This window comes from Micropterus salmoides, unplaced genomic scaffold (genome assembly GCF_014851395.1).
Source record: "Micropterus salmoides isolate LMB-PRFRI ecotype aquatic unplaced genomic scaffold, ASM1485139v1 Ms_hic_scaffold_11, whole genome shotgun sequence".
In the NCBI taxonomy this organism is placed as follows: Eukaryota; Metazoa; Chordata; class Actinopteri; order Centrarchiformes; family Centrarchidae; genus Micropterus; species Micropterus salmoides.
Window position 1 is genome coordinate 21,722,840 of NW_024040152.1, and position 18,311 is coordinate 21,741,150.

Consider the following 18,311-nt stretch of genomic DNA (forward strand, 5'->3'; position numbering starts at 1 on the left):
TACGAAGGTTGTCATCATAGAGACGCCACACACAACTGCCCCGACGTAATGTATAATGCGACACACACCAGCGACCCACACAGCTTTCTCTTTTCTAAGTTAAAACGTTTCAACATTCCTCAGAATGTAAAGACAGATAAGCGGTATGAAAACCTTCCAGCTGTGTTTTCCTCTGCCGTTGTTGCTGCAGCGGTCTGTGTGACGGCGGGAGCAGAGGGCTCTGTGAGCGGGCGGTTGGCCGGCCTCGCAAGCTCCTCCCACGGGTTGGCACAGGCTTCCCCCGCAGCCACTTGCGGAGCTCCTCAACTCCGAAAATATTCAAGCACATTTTTTTCCTGCCATCACTTCTCGTAAAACTGTCAATATTCAAAATCTACACAGCTGATTTCTCACCTTAAAACTTCTCAGAAGTGGATTTAGTGATGGAATTCCATACAAAAATATAAAACTTTCTGGTGCTGGCCTCTGTCTGGTACAGCAATGATGATGCAGTGAATAGTGAATATTCTCTCTGACCAATCAGCAGTCTGTCACGTTACATTTTAGTATCCCTCAGCTCGCTTAGAACCTTGATGGAGGTGAGGTGATACGAGGAAAAGTACCTGGAAGCAGGTACAGGTACAACATTTCTACAATGCAAAACCAAACAAAGGCGAGTCGAGCCAAAGGGCCTCCACTCAGACTAGCTTGGTTTGAGGGCATGCCAGACCCTGCTAGCCGCTTGGCAAGCTTTATGACGCGTTTTCATTGTGACGTCACAAGTAAAGGAAGTGAAGGGCTGGACTACAAACGAGCTGTTTCCAAGCAGTTCAGAACAGTGCCTTTGTGGGAGATGGGTACTCCCTTTGGCCTGGATTTTGGGCTTTTTCACATGCACTAAAAGGATATATAACTCAATAAAGTAGAGGGGAAAAGCCAAAAAGCATAATACCACCTCTTTAAGGTTGTTTCTGTACCTCCACCTTTCTACTGCAGCTTCGTCTTCACACCTCTTATCCTTGTGCGATACAAACACACTCTACTGCTTCCTGTGTGATACGTCCTGGATATCCCTGCAGGCTTTGTTGAGTCATCATCACTACAGTGACGGGTTTCAGCTGACTGTGGATTCTGGCAACCACGTGGGGACAAGAAAAACACAAGTGAAACAAATCAGACTGACTGAATAATTTCATGGCTAATTTCTAGTATTGGGCATGTAATCAAAAACTAAATACATTTCCAAAAGACCTGTCTAAAATTGTGATCTGCATCATCAACTACCATGTTAAAAAGGGACTCAAAGATCTTCTTACTTTTGCTAGATGACTTATTTAATCCACTAAATATGGAGACAATAAAATAAACAGACAAACTGTGCTTCAGTCACCATTAGTGTCAACGCTGGTTGTTTCACTATTGTTCTGAACAGCCTGTAGCAAGCAACAAAATCACTGCTGTTAATGTCACATCACCACATTGAAGCATTTTTCTGTCACAGTCAGATCACTTCATACTGATAAAAAAAAAAGAATCAAAGAGACTGACATGGAGACTGATACGGGATAAGTAGCTTCAGCACTTTTAACAGCATGACCTGCAGTTCCTCTTCAAAGACAGCAAGTGAAATACATGACTGCATGTGCACAGTGACTGCAACAGTGCAACCCTTTACGCAGTCTTTACTGTAGTTATTGTTATGGCATGAAAGCCTCTCACTTATTCATGTCACATTATTACACTTTTTCTTAGGATTATTAACATTTTTGTTACTTTTGTTTTATTTGTCTACAATCCATCTTAAATTGCAATTTTCCTTAATCTGCAATTGAGATACATGTATGTGTAACTCAATTGCCTAAATAGAAGATATTTACCTGCCAAAAAATGTTTTACTGGTCCAAGTATTTAATCTTAAATACCATTTAATGTACATGTATTTCAGAGACTAAGGGCAAGAAGTCCCTGAAACATGTAGAAAGTGAAAAAGCTGCCTGTAGGTTGTATTATGCTGTATTATGTTTTCATAGATTATTTATTACCTTTCTGTCTAAGAAACAAAAATGGACATTAGTTGGGAAGTAGCCAAAATAAAAACAGTGGAGACAAAATTAAATCTGACATTTTTGTTTTCAGCAGTTGAAGTAGTGTTTTGTTTGCATCTGTGTGTACTATTATTAAAAGTCAACTCATACTGCAGATGTGATAAAAAGAGGTGTAATAGAAGTGTATAATGGTCACAGGCATGACCACCTACTCAACAGACCCTCTAGTCTTTGATACAACAGATTAGTCAAGAGCAGATTACAAATGTCCCTCTTACAGTACTAATATCATCATCCAATTAAAATGATACCACGGTGGATATGATCCCTAAAGACTGTACAACTGCTGCTATAATACCACTATATCATCTCATAACAACAATACCAGTTGCTACAGAAAACTACCACCATGATAAACACATTAACAAGGTACAACATTTAATATTATTACTAATATTATTATTATTATTAAAAGAGTTACAATGCACCATGCTACACACTACACTAGTGTCTAAGCTTCTGGCCCTGTGTTTGTTTACCTGGATCGAGTTTTGTTCTTTTTGTAATGACTATGCAAATATACATATATTGCTTTTCAATTTAATATACAATTCTAATACAACAGGAACATTTCAGTTAACTGAAAGCAGATATCAGGTTTTGGGTTTGGTGGATATCAGAGTAATAACATCAGTCTATTTTTATAGTTTTTTTTGTAAATATTGTATATAAAAAATTGACCACATATTATCCACTAAAAATCATGTTGCCTCAAAAACAAAATGTCACAGCGTATTGTTTTGAAACGCAGTACACCAGCGTTTGCTGTGTCTGGGGATTCATGATAAATTTATATCAAAACACACTCTGTGGCAAACCATGTCCACAGTGTACACAAGCTGTGATACAGTTGCACAACATAACTTCAGTTCTTATAACAGCTACTCTCTTAGTTTCTATCCGGACTTCATGCATCGTCTCAGAGGGGCACGCTAAAAAATGTATTGGGGGCATTATTTTGACTGCAACTCATTTTTAAATAGAAGCGGTTGCACCAGAGGAGCTATAGAGTCACAAACCGCCATCAGCCATCTGCTGCTGCTCCCTCACCCAGTCACTAATCAGATTAGATATTAAGAAGTAAATGTTGTAACACCGCTACATTCACCAACACAAAACACAATAGTCACAAACACATGTAACCGTAACCTAAATGCTACATGCAGCTTGATGAAATCCTATTAGAGAAGTAGGGATACCTACATTTGCCAAGGCGCATGCATTCAGCTACGTTACGCTGTAAATACACATCACACATAACTAATGAATAGAGTATGTTCACTTGTTTTTTTTAGTAGTATTCATCATAAGATGTGTTAGCATAGCCCCTAAACACTGAAGCCACCACCCAGTTAAATACTACAGTAAAATATTTAAAATCTAAGGAGGTAATGATTTATACACACACACAATAAACACCTTTATAATCACAAAAGGCTGTCCATTGGTTCCCTGACTCTATAGCTTGCAAAATCAGATTTGGGGCACTAGAAAATACAGATCTCACAGCACATAAATTATTGCTTTAAAATAGATGTACTATACAGCACAGGACAAATGAAACGATTTCTCACTGCACCAATTTCTACTCAACATAACTGCACTAAATCCCCACGTGCATGCCCTCACACACTCACACAGAGAAAAGGACATGAATCAAATCAACTAGGCCATGCAGGCAACCAGGAGGGGAGCAGGCAGCTGCCAGGCCCACCACCCCCTCTCTCAGCGGGGGTCCAAGTGAATGACAGTCAGCCTTTTTAACCACAGTCGGCTAGAGTTGAGCTCTGTCCCATAGCAGCAGCAGAAGGACGTCTGACTGGTATCTGGGTTACTGGGGTTAGCACAATCCTGGGGGAGCCTAGGCCTCTTCTTCACCATCCTATTCTTTTCCTCTTTTCCTCAGTTGCTCATTCTTCTCATTTATCTCTGTCTTTTTGTTGTTCTTTCCAAAGCCCTCATCCTTTTACTTTCCATTTCACTGATCAAACGCCAAATCTCCTGTATCCTTCTTCCTCCATCCTTCCCCCCTTCATCTGCAACTCTTCTCTTCTTCCCCTCCCTTAATCTCTCCCTCGCTCATCTCACAGGCCTTTTAGTTTCTGCCTTCACGTCTCCATTTGATCCCCCTGTCCTATTGAACCACCTCTCTTCCTTCCTCCCTCTCATCTTTCTCTCATCCTCAAACAATTTCCTCTGCCCTCCCCCTTCCCCCACACCACTACACTTTCTTTTCCGTTTTCGGCCAAGGATGCGCATTATCTGTACCAAGGGAGAGAGACAAAAAAAAGAAGAAGCTTGGCCTAAACACTGGTTGTAAATCAATATACATAAATCTGTGACTGTTCATTACTGGTCTGAATGTCACTTCTATATTAATACAATTTGTTTCAATGCTGTGCCAACTACATAAAAGAACCAAAGGACCAGCAGTAAGAGTGTGTGAGCTGCTCCTCTGACATCAGAGCTACCAGGGTAACTTATAACCGCCATCTCCCCAAACGCTCTTATTCAACAACCTAATTACAGCTCTGTACAACTGTAACTTAAATGGCAAATCAACTGTTACCAGATCACAACTGTAGCTCAGTGGGTTTTTCAGACAAATGCTTGAACCAAAGCAAAAAAAGATAAAGAAACAATTGAGTTCAGTATGTCTCATCTTTACGCTGCTCTATAACAAAAAAGTGCTGTGAAAATGAAGCTATACATGGACTACATGGACTAAGGTTTTGGTGACCTGTCATTCAGCAACGCTGCATAGACCTGCTGAGAAAAAATAAAAAGAACAAAAGTTTGTTCTTGTGACTGACAGCTGGTCATGCAGCATTTCTCTGTGCCTTGGGCAGCTTTTTTTCCATCGTCCTGTGTTTACAAAGAGCTCATGCAGTTACAGGTAGTTATGACTTCTAAGTCAAGAATGCAACAGGAACTCATCTGTAACAAATAATGATAGACAACTGAAACAGATGACAGAATTAAGTGTCTTGTAACGCAATGTGATAATGTTACAATCCATCTCTCTCCCAAAGCCCAAGGTGTAATAACAAATCACTTTTACCACTACCTGATTTAGACCTCACAAAGAAGAAAACATAGCTCAGATAAATGATATCCAACCAGCCTGATGAAATACTGAACGTTTAGCAGAATAAGATGCTTCCAAGCAGAGTGAGAGATGAACAAGCATGAAGATGAACTGACTTCATTGTAAATAAGGATACAGTGGAGGAGAAAGGTCCATTGTCTAAAAGTATATTTCATATACAAAGATATAAATCTTATACTATGTAGTTGTGAATCATAATGATTTAGTCAAACTCAGCACAGACAGTAAACACGAACATATTGAATTTTGTGCTGTATTTATCAGAACACAAGTTTAAACTCAGTTTATAAATGGTGTGTTACTATTGATACACTTATTAGTACATACTTGGTAGGGGGTGCTGTGCGTAGATGCAGGCCCCCTTGCTCCAGCAGAGAGGGATGCAGCCGCTGTTCTCCATTTGTTTTGTAGGGGGGTCTGTTCAAGGTCTGGCCACAGGGCCCAGACAACGCAGGTCTGTCTCAAAAAGAGCATAGAGCCTAGGACTAGGATTGGCTCCTAACCGGCTTTTGCAAACAAAAACTCCTGGTAAATAAATCTGAATAAGCCAAGGAAAAGCAAATTGAGATATCCTAAAATGACCCCCCAAAACGTTAGAAATTGAGACCTGCTGTGCTGGTAACTGGGCTGTCACTGCTTCCAGGGGTGATAATATCCATTGTGCAACTTTTAGCCAGCTCACAAGAAAGATGCAGGAAGGATCTATCAAAGCCAGTGTCCCAGGGCTGTCCAGTAACGCAAAGAGCCCAGTAAAAGGAAACAGAGGATGTCAAATATCCTTTGTACTGTAAAATCTGATGACACAGCAAGTATCCCCACAGGAGGTAGAAAATATACCAGTCTATGACTGTCTATGGTTTAACAGCTACTACACTCTCATCTATCATCATAGTTCAGGTCCAGCTGATAAAGGTAAAAACATTGGGAGCATCTCTAAGTAAAACAGTGGCAAAGGTCTGACTCTGTGGCCCAGCATGCAGTATCTGTCCAAGTTCATTTGGAATTCAGACCTTCTTCTGCAACAACAAAAAATCTAATGCTCAAAGAACTATAATGAAGTGGAAGTATAATATCTGATATAATATCTGACAGTAATCCAAGCTACTGATCACAAGACTGCAGGTCACTTCCTTAAAGCTTGCTGAAACACCATGTTACTTCAGAACGTGAGGAAGGCTTGGGGTCCAGGTCTCAGTAATCAATCTGCCCAATACATGGCATGACGCAGCAAAAATACCTTTACCATTATTCAGTTTTATATGTAATGGTCCCTGTGAGGAAGCCCCTGTGGGTGGAGAGGATTCTGTAAGTTGCTTGAAGACACTTCAGCAGAGTGTAGGCTTCCAAAAACAGACATTCAAGCCTGGCTTCTGTGGTTGGGTGATGGTTTCTCTACCCACTAGGCCATCTTGCAGTCCAATAAATCCATATGAAATATCAAATTCAGGTCTTCGGTGCAGCACTGCTGATCTAATTAATCAATCCTTGATGTGAAATTCAAAGAAGGCGGCTTCCCTGCAGCCATAAATCTTAAGTCACAGGGTTTGGTAATGTACGTCAAACATCCAGGTTACAAAATAACACTGACATCGCTCGTTGGCAAAGTAAGACTCCATATAATCACACCATATAAGTATAATTTTCAAAGAAAGGCATTAGTTCTGTTCTTAAAATCCACAATTTTGTCCAAAGGAGATGGCAGGATGGATGGTAAAAGGAGGAAAAAAACTGGCATCAAAAAAGAAAGAGACAAAAATGTAGGGCAAGGAGAGACATAGAGAAATGGAGCATAGTGAGGGAGAGGTGGATGAGAGTGACCAATGCAGGAGGGAAAAGGGAGAGCAAGACAGGAAAATAAGGATCAAGACAGAAGAAGACAGACGAGACAGGAAGAGACTAAAACAAGATGCATGAGAACGGATTGATCTATAAAAAAGGAAAATGTGAATAAGAAAGAAGAAGAAATAAAGAGAGCAGGATGAAGAGAAAGCAGAGAAATCCCAGGGAGAAGCTCAGCCTCACATCCTCCAAAGCTTTTCCACAGCGCTCTGACTCTGCAGGAGTTAACCAGGTCAAAGCAGGTGTCTGATGTCAGAGAAAGACATAAAGTGACAGAGACCTGGAGGGAAAGAAAAAGTCCGCAACAACAAAAAAAAGCTGGAAAAGCAGGCAGGATGGCAGCGGGACTTTGAAGAGAAAATGATCACTGCCGCAGCCAAACACAAAAACACACTGTATATCCAGCACAGTCCTTGAGCAGTCGAAATGAGTGCACCAAAGAGACTGTAGAGTGAGAGAGTATGTGTGGAAGCCAGGGAGAGGAAGTACGTATACATGCGGCTAAGCAGGTAGGCGACGGCGTGCGTGCATGTGAGTGTGGGGAGAAAAGTGTGCATGAGTGTCAGCAATGCAAATGGAGTGTGTGTGTGCAAAATACTCAAAGTGAATATGTCCAAGTGTTTCTTCTCTGCTGTGCTTTTGGTATAGGCTGCTGTATGACCGCCACGCTGCGAAAAAAAGCTCACTAACAGGCAGAAGCAGGGAGGGAGGGTGTGTGTGTGTGTGTGTGTGTGTACGGCTGAGAAGGCGAAAGGCGACAGGAGGAGGAAGAAAAAAAAGAGAGCGAGAAATATTATAATTGAGACGCCATGCAGTCAAAAGTAGGTGAGCTGATTGCACAGCACTATATATGTTAACAGGAACTCTCAATCAACACTCACAAGTTTAATAAACACACAAACACACACACGGCTTTACCAGGATTAGAGTTTAACTGAAAACATACATTCCACCCTTTGAGCCCTTACAACACTTTATCTGCCGCCCTTGTCTGTCTCTACTGCCCTCTGTCGTCTCTCCTCCTCTCCAAACATATTTCACCTGCTCCTGCAGCATGCCAACTCTTCATTGGCAATAAAGCACTCTTGACATTCAATCCTTCGGATGTACCCAAAGGACAAGTTGATCGTGACCACTTTCTAGCTAAGCTTCCAACTGCAAAACACTGACGACATCACAAACTGATGGAGCGTTCAGGTGTATTTTCAATCTTTTTTAGAACAAGAATTCCTCCAAATTAAAGACAAAATATGTCTGTTGTAACTGCCCTTTAGTACAACACACAGAAGCGTTTTCTGACCTGACGTCCCCATTGACAGGACTACATCCTTTATTAATGCCGTCCAAAACCGTTACAAAATTGTAAACACAGTTGAAAAATTAGCCTATTTTTTACAACGCAGACTTTGTCACCCTATGAAACGCCACTTGACTTGCTCCTTTGTCATAACTACAACCAGTAGAGGGCTTTGTCCATTGAATGTAAAAATACAGCATGTATTTGCAAATATTTGCAGACACTTGCTGAATCAAATGATGCCGTCGTTTTTCTTGGGAGGACAGTCTCGACAAGAAACATGTTTAATTAAAGGTTCAGTGTGTAATATTTCTGAGGATCTATTGACAAGAAATGCAATATAAGATCCATAACTATGTTTCAGATATTCAGATTCAGATATATGAACCATTATGTTTTTATTACCTTAGAATGACCGTCCGAATCACCTCCTTGGAGCCATGGAGGTCACTATATTTTGTCGTCATGTTTCTACTGTAGCCGACAACGAACAAACAGCGATACAGAGCGCGTTTCATTGTCATAGCGTTCTTCTTCTGCTTGTATAATTCCAGCAGTGTAGATGCCCCTCACTACATTAAATACATACATAGAAGAAGAGGGAATAATAATAATAATAATAATAATAATAATAATATGCAGTCTCTGAGTAGTCTTCTGATTTATTAGAAGTAAGAAGAGAAGTGACATTTGGACAAATTAACGAAATTAACAAATTAACACGTTATTTAGCACCAGAGCCGACAGCCTGTGGATCTTTATACCATGAAGCCAGAGGAGTCCGGAAAGATACAAACAGCTGACGGCAGAAATTACGGATGTTGTGGATTTTCCCAGATGGAAGGCTATAATGTGGGACAGATGTTTTCAAAGCAGTGCTGAAGTTGTCTGTTTTCTGCTGGACAGGTAATTAACTTAAGTTGTCAGACTTCAGCGATGCAAATGAAGGCTATTGTTTGAAAGCTTCAGCTTGAAGCTGGCCATAATCACCGAGAGACGTGAGATGTTCCCCCTGTCAGTAGTGTGAAATATGTAGTTGCATTAATTTCATGTCGCCTACTTATTCTCCAGCCTGTGGGTTGGCTTTGCCGGTTACAGCGAGACAATCAGCTGATCAGTAACGTTAATTGGGAATAAACAAACAGATGATGAATATTATTGGTAATGAAACGGTAACAGCAGGGAAGCTCAGATCAGCAGCTAAACTTCACATTTTACTGCCCTGGTGGAAATCATGCATTTCCTTTTACTGCTAATGGTCATTTATAACAAGACCGGGTGCCTATCATATACTTTCTGAATTTGCATTAATTTGTTTTTTGGATATTGCTTCCTCACTGTGCGATGGATTGGCGACCTGTCCAGGGTGTACCCCGCCTTTTGCCCCATGTTAGCTGGGACTGGCTCCAGCCCCGCACGACCCTGTATGCAGGATAAGCGGTTGACAATGGATGGATGGATGGATGATGGACTGTGGTGCAGAAACAGTGAGGCTTTTTGTCGTGTTATCTGTCAGTGGTCATTGTTTTAAGTGTACTATATAAATAAAATTGATATTGATAAACCTCTCTCTCTCTCTCCCTGTTTCTGTCTGTTCTGCTGACTTTATATGTCAGCAGTTTTATACTGACAGCTCGCGTTATGAAAATCGGATAATTGACACTGTTTAGCCCAGTCACCGGTCATGGCTGATTAAGTTATTATATATAGCTATATAGTTAGCCCATTAATCGATTAATTGTATAAGAAGTACTTTTGCTTGGCGGCGTGGACCCCCCCAAAGTTACTGTTACTGTCCACTACATGGACTTGATGCTAGACCGGGTGCTTTCTGAACAGAGACTGAAGCCTTTCCGTCGTCCTGTTGCGGTAGGCTACATTAGTTTTGTTTTACGTTGACAGACTGTAACATTACAGAGTTGTTGTTTTATTTTATCTTGAAATAATCCCATACTTTGGACACTTTCCTCTTTGTCAAGAAATGTAAATTATGTTTCCAACAAGTTCTCAGCTCCAAATATATAACATCCAGCTTGAAATATTAGGATCAACAGTTACCTAGCAATAGCCATAGAGGGAGACTGGACCTAATGGCCATAAAGTCTCTTATCTATACCTATGAAATGATTCAGCCCTACCTCCATCCACTCCATGACACACAAAACACAGGCAGACCAAAGAACATGCCTTGTGGAAAATAAAGCAGAAGGGTGGATCTCTCTTTATTATCACGAAAAAACAAACTGAAAGTCTACTGTCATTAAGTGACATTATGTCTTTTCATATGAAAAATGGCATCAAATTCTGAAAAAAACAAAGCCATATGCAATAAGGGTGCAAAGGAAATCTTTAAAATTTAAGTTTGATACGATATCTCAAACACACTGCACACACAAACTCACACATATCCTTTGTGCACTAGTCATCTAGTGATTTTTTTTTAACATATTTTTTAAAATAGAAAGCTATATAAATTGAATTTCTACTAGTAGTTGATAGGTAGTTTATCAATACCTGACTCCATTACTCACCAGCGTAGTATGATATTCTGGAAATATCTGGGGAAAAAGAGAAAAGAGATTTTACTTTGATAAATATATTATTCAACATACTTCATCAGAGTATCTTCATGTAATGGATAAAGCCACTGTACTGCAGCATGATTAGCGAATGATACTTCAGTAGCATGTAAGCACAGATTTGTCTTACATGCATGCACAGATAAACTGTATCTATTTGAATGTATGGCAATGAGTTATGGTTTTTCAAATACTGTATTCTACATAAAGCTTTTGCTTTATTATCAATAAAGAAAAAAGTAGAAAACTAGTGGTGGAGAGGGTTAGAAAAGATGATAAACAGGAGGGAACCAAATCACAGGATCATTAGGAAATGTAGCCATTGATGGGGAAGAGCACTGCCATTAGTTATAAATTACTTAAAACCATTTATCAGTATGAGCAGTTCATTTTTTGTTTACTGAAAGACAAATCATTTAAGCGCTACATCTAAACAACACATCAAAGAGGACATTCCCACTGTTGTTGTTACAATGCTTAATTTATTTGACTGACAGGAGTCAATTTCTAACCACACCAAGCAGTTTACATGACCAAGCTCTAATGAATCAGGAGGATTTCATATGAGCTACACTCCTGACAGTCGGCGCGAGGCAAAAATCATTACTTGGCAGAATATATCTGCTCTGTCATGCTGTAATCACCTCACCCAGTGGCCTCATTGAACACTCTCTGTCTAAATTCTGTCTCATGACCCCACCAATCCTCTAACCCATCTTGTCGCTCACTCTTCACTGCGATCTCATGAACAAAAATGACACCAAAATGAGCAACTTGATGAAATGATGAATACTCTGAAGCAACGCTGACATCTGTTACTAAGCAACAGACACGAAGTAGGACTGTAGTGCCAATTAAGATGCCAAGGCTTTGTCTTACTTTATATGTGAGATAAAAAAGCCGTGTCCCAAATCCACACAAGCTGCTACTACTGCACAATCTGTGCCATATACCAAAGTTCAAAGTGTGCTGTTGTTACAGATACAAGAAATTAATATAGTTTTCTTTACTTATTGTAAGGGGAACTGATAGGAGGCAAACAAACACATCACCAACATTGCAAATAAACTTAAGAAAGATGTTTCTGCATTCATCATTTATTTCATGCTGCAGCTGTGTGCCGACTCTGTGCTACATATTAGGGCTGCATGATATTATATATATAAAAACTAACATTGCAATATTTTTCTTTTCTGCGATATATACTGCGATATGACAAAATACAGGAAGTTTCACCAGATTACTTCAGTTGCTCTATTTGAAAATAATTGAGCATCCTAAAAGAACTGATCAACTGATCGAGAATAATATTGGGATTGCCAGTTCACTGTGCATGCAGAGCCTGCTCGTCACTCACTAGTTACAAACTGTTAAATCGGAGTAAATGATGTTACATCAGACAAACTTGAAATGAGAACTGTCCAAGTTTTGCTTTTCAATCAAGCAGCAAAAAAGTTGAGCTGGTTGAGTTAATTTGACTTGCTTGATATTGCACTGTTCTGCGATGTGACTATTGCGCAAGAGCACATTGCGATGACGATGCTCCGGCGATATATTGTGCAGCCCTACTACATATGAATTTTCAAATCGCAGCTTAACTGCAAATTGTGTGTCAAAATACTATTACTATTGTTGTGCTGCAGATATGTCCTGGTCTACACATCATATTCTACAGACTTTAGAGAACATCTTTGTCTGGTACAGATCTTGTAAAAATCACACCATAATCAAACAAGAATGTTTTTCAATGAAAATGAGAATCCTTATGTAATAATGATCATTCCCTCTAATATCGCAAATCATATCGCAACATCAAATTCAGTTTACTTATTTTACTTACTTTTCCAGTTTTTACATGGGTTGATTCACTGCTGCTCAGTGTGTGTTCTGCCACTTCACATCATGTCCTCTAATCACATAAAGCAATTTGTTCCTGGCAGAGTTGTGCCCAAGAAATTGGCTACAAGTAGGCTGCTATGAACAAAAGCAAAACACCACCAATGCTGGCATTGTTCTCCCCCGAGTCTAAAATGCACTTGTGAGAAAAGAAAGGCATCGATATAATAACCAATTTTGAGCCAGGACTGTGTAGTGTTGCAAAGAAGGCTTGATCATGAATTGAAATGTTTCATGGTGTTAAAAAAGCACTATTACCCTTGAAAACTGCCCTATAGAGATGCCTTTAGTTAATACAATTGCTGTATATTCAAATGTTTCAGATACCTAACAGAAGGACGACAACAATGCACGTCAGCATACAAACATATTGTGGTAAAGATAATTTTCTTTTTTGGTTTCAACAAACCTCTAAGCAGAGATATTTTCTCAATGTCACCAGAAATCACATTCACTTTCACATCCACAAAATTATGACCCAAAAACTAGAACCTGTTATTAAAGCAGTACTGAAACATCTGTCAGTAGAACTGCTTATAACATTTTTCACTTGCATAAATATTCCTCAGAGCTTCTCCCTCCTACTCGATCACAATTCCCCTCCTCACGCTCACAGCCTTTTTTTCCCCTCTTTCTCTCTCCCACTCAGTAGTAGAAAACTATTGCTTCTGGCTGTAAACTACAGAGGCTACGCTACAGCTGACACCACGCTAAAGGCATTGCACAACTCCATTCTCATCAAGAAAACAACAACAGCCGAGCAGCAGCACCTCCGCACTAATCAGCCTGTTAGAATAGAGTACAACAGAGCATCGTGGCGCAGGACTGAGTGCAACATAAGAGGCAACAGCTTAAATGAGGTAGCAGTAAGAAGCAGCTATAAAAACATTATTGTAGTATTGGGACTACTGCAGAGTTAAGGAAGTAAGAGAGTGGTCTGATTGACCCCAGGGCCTTTTTTTCACATTTGTATTTTTTATATTTGGCAGAAGAAGCTCTTACATGTGCTGACGTCACTGTTGTCTGTTGAAACGCATGTGTTAATAACCTTCATCTGCCAGCTACAGCACACAACCCAGGAGTGGCTATCCTGTAGGTCCAATTGCTTGTGTACACACAATCACATGAAGTTTCACACTCAATTTGTTGAACAGTGTGCCAATAATGCGCGAGCATAATGCACTACTACATCTTCCAGTGCACCCCTAATAATTCAGGGAGTCCAGCAGTGCACCGTACAAAACCTTCTACGAAGTCTGCAACATCCCACACATCTGTTCAGCCCATTATCACTTACTTTTGCAAATTACTTTCCTCCTAACAACAAATACACAGAACAGGCTCTTCTTTTAATTAAATCTATTGCATCTGTCTTTGGTGCAATATAACATTAGATTAATTAAACTCACTAAATAAAAAAAATAAATATAATAATAAATTAATAAAATTATGTCAGATTGAATAGATTCTTTTTTGCTATTCATCTAAACTACTACCTGACTGTTTTCAGAAAAGATTTATTAGAAACTAAACTTAACAAATCCAGGTATTTTAACAACTTGGAACCAGCTATCGGATCCTAACCCTATTATTTATCCTATTTCAAGTTATTCTAGGATTAGTTTGCTCAAGTCAATGATGATGTTTAAGAGGTTTATCCGTTTATGAAGGGGATTAAATCAATGATGTGACCGAATGACAATGATTCATTTGTGGGTGACATTATTTGAAAAGTAAATGTTTTTGCCTCTATATAAAGTCAACTGTTACAGGGCAGGATTGCAGCTTGCACTCTTATATCCCCCCTTTATTACCTCATATTCGGTTTTTCCCCGAAATCACAAATTTATAGTTTGACAGCTTTTTTTTTATTTTTATTTTTTTTTACAAGTCGTTTTATGGCTCTACCTCAGCGTGAAGTGCACTACACCAAAATTAACATTCACAAATACATTAATCCAAACCACCCCGTCTCAGGGATCCCACAGAAGCTTCACATCTCTAAACTCCTTCAGGAAGTGACATTAAAGGGTTTTGCTATTAGACACGTTAGACGTTTTTTGGTATTCTGCTGTTTGTTTTTATGAACTGTGATATGACATTTCAGAGCCAGAGCTGTCCAGCCATGGATTAATGTATCTGTTTCTACTTTCAAAACACTTGAGGTGCAACATATTTAAACAACCACATGAGTGGAAACATTAGTCAAATGTAAAAATTAATTAACACAGCGCTGCTTGTGTTTATTCGTACTGTGTATACAGTTTATATTTTTTTTATACATATGTGACAGCTACTTTGTTCCTCTGGCTGCTGCTCTAATCACAATTTGTTGATGCATTTCTGTAGAAAATTCAAACTACAGAAAAGTGTTTATGCCTTACTGACCTGAAACATTATGGAGGAAAAAGGACATTAGATCTGGACAATATATCAATTATTGCCTGTCATTGTAAACTCACGATATAGCACTAGCAATTGTTGCTATGTCAGATTTCTCCCATAATGATTTCTGAAATGCTCAGTTTGACTTCCCATTACCATGCATGCAGTCCAATGTGATGAATATCAACTAGAAAACATGACGTGAGATTTTCCATACCCAGACAGATGGATGGATTTTAGGACCAGGTGTTCCAATTACTGCGATATTACTTTTCCCCATATTGCCCAGCCTAAAGGTAATGCCAGATACAGGGGAGATATACAAATATGTCAACCAAAATTGCATCTAAACCTAAACAGCAAATGTATATTTTGATGAGGTATAATACAAGTCATTTGACTATCACAGTATACAGAAAATGGAAGTTAAACAAAACAGCGAGCTATGGATGCTGATGATGATGCTACAGGTACTACAGGAGCACATAATTTCCAGTCTTACTTTCACAGGTCTTAACAGATAGCCTGCTGCTGTACGGTCCCAAAAAAAGTACAGCCCCAACGTACAGGAACGCAACAGGCATTAATAAGTTCAAGATGTAGCTTTTTTTTTTTTATGTAATTACTAATCTGACTACTAATCGGGCATATTCATGGACGCATCAACTAAATTACTGAAGTGTAAATGTAACTGCATTATGTTGCTTTACTATTCACTTAGGCATTAACTGAATCCCACAGTGTATATCTAGGCTATATGTTGTCTATATGTCTGTATCTATGTGTGCATCTAAGTGGAAAGAATATGACACAACCAATCAGGTATCTCAGGTATAGCTGTGTGATGTGCAACAGCAGAAAACATGGCCCAGGGCACAGGATGGGTGTTGGAGGTAGAACTGTCCTGGAATTCAATACGACACAATAAAGTAACCACAAGTGAGGCGAGATACGAGACAACACAACTCAACTGACATTATAAGGCAGACTTGTACATCCTTTTTAGATGAAGAGGGTGCGTGTGTTTTTATATACTAACTATTGCAGATACAAACACACAAAGGATGTATTTCTATAGGTCTGGATCATCTGTATTCAACTGCGTAGGAGTGTATGTGGGTTTGTTAATAAAGGCAAATAGCTCTATAATAACAAAAACAAAACTGTTCACCATTTGCTTTTTAACATTTCTCATCCTTGTCATATGTTTCATGTTTGTTTTTCTTGACTTGTTCACTAACCCCTCTGTACACGGCTGTCAGTTGTGTGGACAAGGCAAGTGACATTTGATAGCAGTGGCCTGAGGTTGTTTAGCTGCATTTATACACAAACACAAATTGGATGATTAACTCTTTGTTGTACAGGTCTGACCAGACATGGCAGTCCTGAAAGAGTAAGATCGGATTCCATGCAGTTTCTCTCCACAGTAAAACAACGACAAAGAAAATAAGGTGTGAGCCACATATAAGGGTTAAAAATATAAAGCTTTTTTGCTTGTGTGAATGCAGGTTTAGATCACAGGATGACTAAAGAATAACTGGTCACAGAAAATCACAACAGAGGCCTATATAGGTGATAAATTTAAAGTTTGTCTTACAGTTAGACAGACTCTTATGAATAAGCAGGTTGTTAAATTACAGCTGTCAATCTTTTGTCTTTTTATTGTCATAGGTGCCAGTACAGCATTTTCTGGGAACTGTAGTTGCAGTCACAGTAAGAATAGCACTGACAGGAACAGCTGGAGAAGTAGTAATAAGTGTTGTGGGTAGCAGTGGTTGTTTGCATATTCCATCTTTAGGTTTGTAAGAATTTTAAATGGTTTACTGACCATATAATAGAAACATAAGCGAGCAAGAAAAATGTTAAAAACATTTAGGGCAACAGATGCAAACAATCACTTAATTTGTGCCAATTTATTCATTTGATGAATCTGTTGTCAGAAGCAAGCAAGCGGGTTTATCAAAGGGAAACAGAGGTGGCTGACAGAGTTATCAGAGCCTTCAGCGTCTTTGTTTGTGCTCCACACTCTACCTGTCTTTGAGGTTTTCACATGCAACTGCTTGCACGGCAGTAAGCAGCACAAATTCCTTTCCAGCCCACAACCTGCCAGACCCCTCTTTACCTGCCTAGCACAGAGCACCCATACACCAGTCCAATCACAGCCGAACACATTCCCCGGGCCCTTGGTATGGCCGCACACGTTCGTACCTCCACTGGTGCAGCCTAGGAAATCCCAGAATTGCATCCTGGCAGTCGGCACACAGAGGACCGAACCTCCGCTAAATCACAGACGCCTGAATATATCCCTGTTCTGTCTCTCCACTTCCTAGTTGTACTGTATGCTGTCACTTATAGGAGAAGGGAAAAACCCGCCCACTAGCTGTTTCAGACACACCTGGGGGCTGCGCTTCATTTCCAAAACTGCCTCCTTCTCCTAAGCTCTCGTTCCCTTCGCTTGCCATCTTACCCACTACTCTGCCTCCCATCTTTATCTTTTCCTGACTGAAAACAGACAGGTGTAAAAATCGATCGAACATAGTTAATGTTGCTTTCCTGACCATGCCTCTTCATATTAGGGGAAGTAATGGGAGAGGAGGCTTAGGAAAACAGACGGGCAGAAGAGAAAGCCAAAGCAGAAGGCAAGCCCTTCTATTCATCTCTTGTATAAATAAAATGTATATATGATTTCTGCTAACAAATGCAGTTTAAGTGAGAACACAATAAAATTTGGACCACACATGTTAGGGCAGATGGCAAAGAAGTGATTGCTATGCACACGTCAGGTTTTTATTTATCTGACTGCAGATCTGTGTACAACAGCGGAACAAAGCCTTGAATCTCAGCACTTGCAATGGACTGGACATGCAATGTGGCAAACATTAACTAGGCTTTCAATAATATCTACACAGTTAGCTTGTGTTTATTTATTGGAAGAGATGTGACTTCATGACAATGCAAGGAAGTGAAATTTCTTAACAATTCACTGATCAAAAAATGCAGTCATATCCCTTTTTCAGGAACAGCGGGAAGTAGTAAAAAAAAAATTAAATTATATTTTCATTTTATTTACAGAAAAGTGAGCTAAGCCGTGCCAGGCTTGTATTCAAGTAGAAAAGACTACA

The 18,311-nt window shown here is 39.6% G+C and overlaps 1 protein-coding gene across 13 annotated transcripts in view; it reads right to left on the bottom strand.

Moving 5' to 3' along the window:
* Positions 1 to 18,311, bottom strand: part of LOC119897851 (focal adhesion kinase 1-like) — a 64,973-nt gene that overhangs the window by 45,621 nt on the left and 1,041 nt on the right. For 4 of the 13 annotated variants that reach the window (XM_038711856.1, XM_038711850.1, XM_038711849.1 and 1 more), the window contains exon 1: positions 5,521 to 5,593. In XM_038711856.1, the coding sequence (XP_038567784.1) occupies positions 5,521 to 5,593 (73 nt within the window). Of the gene's footprint in view, positions 1 to 5,520; positions 6,626 to 10,860; positions 10,888 to 18,311 lie in introns of those variants that run through there. The other 9 variants (XM_038711857.1, XM_038711852.1, XM_038711853.1 and 6 more) reach the window with 9 other exon arrangements.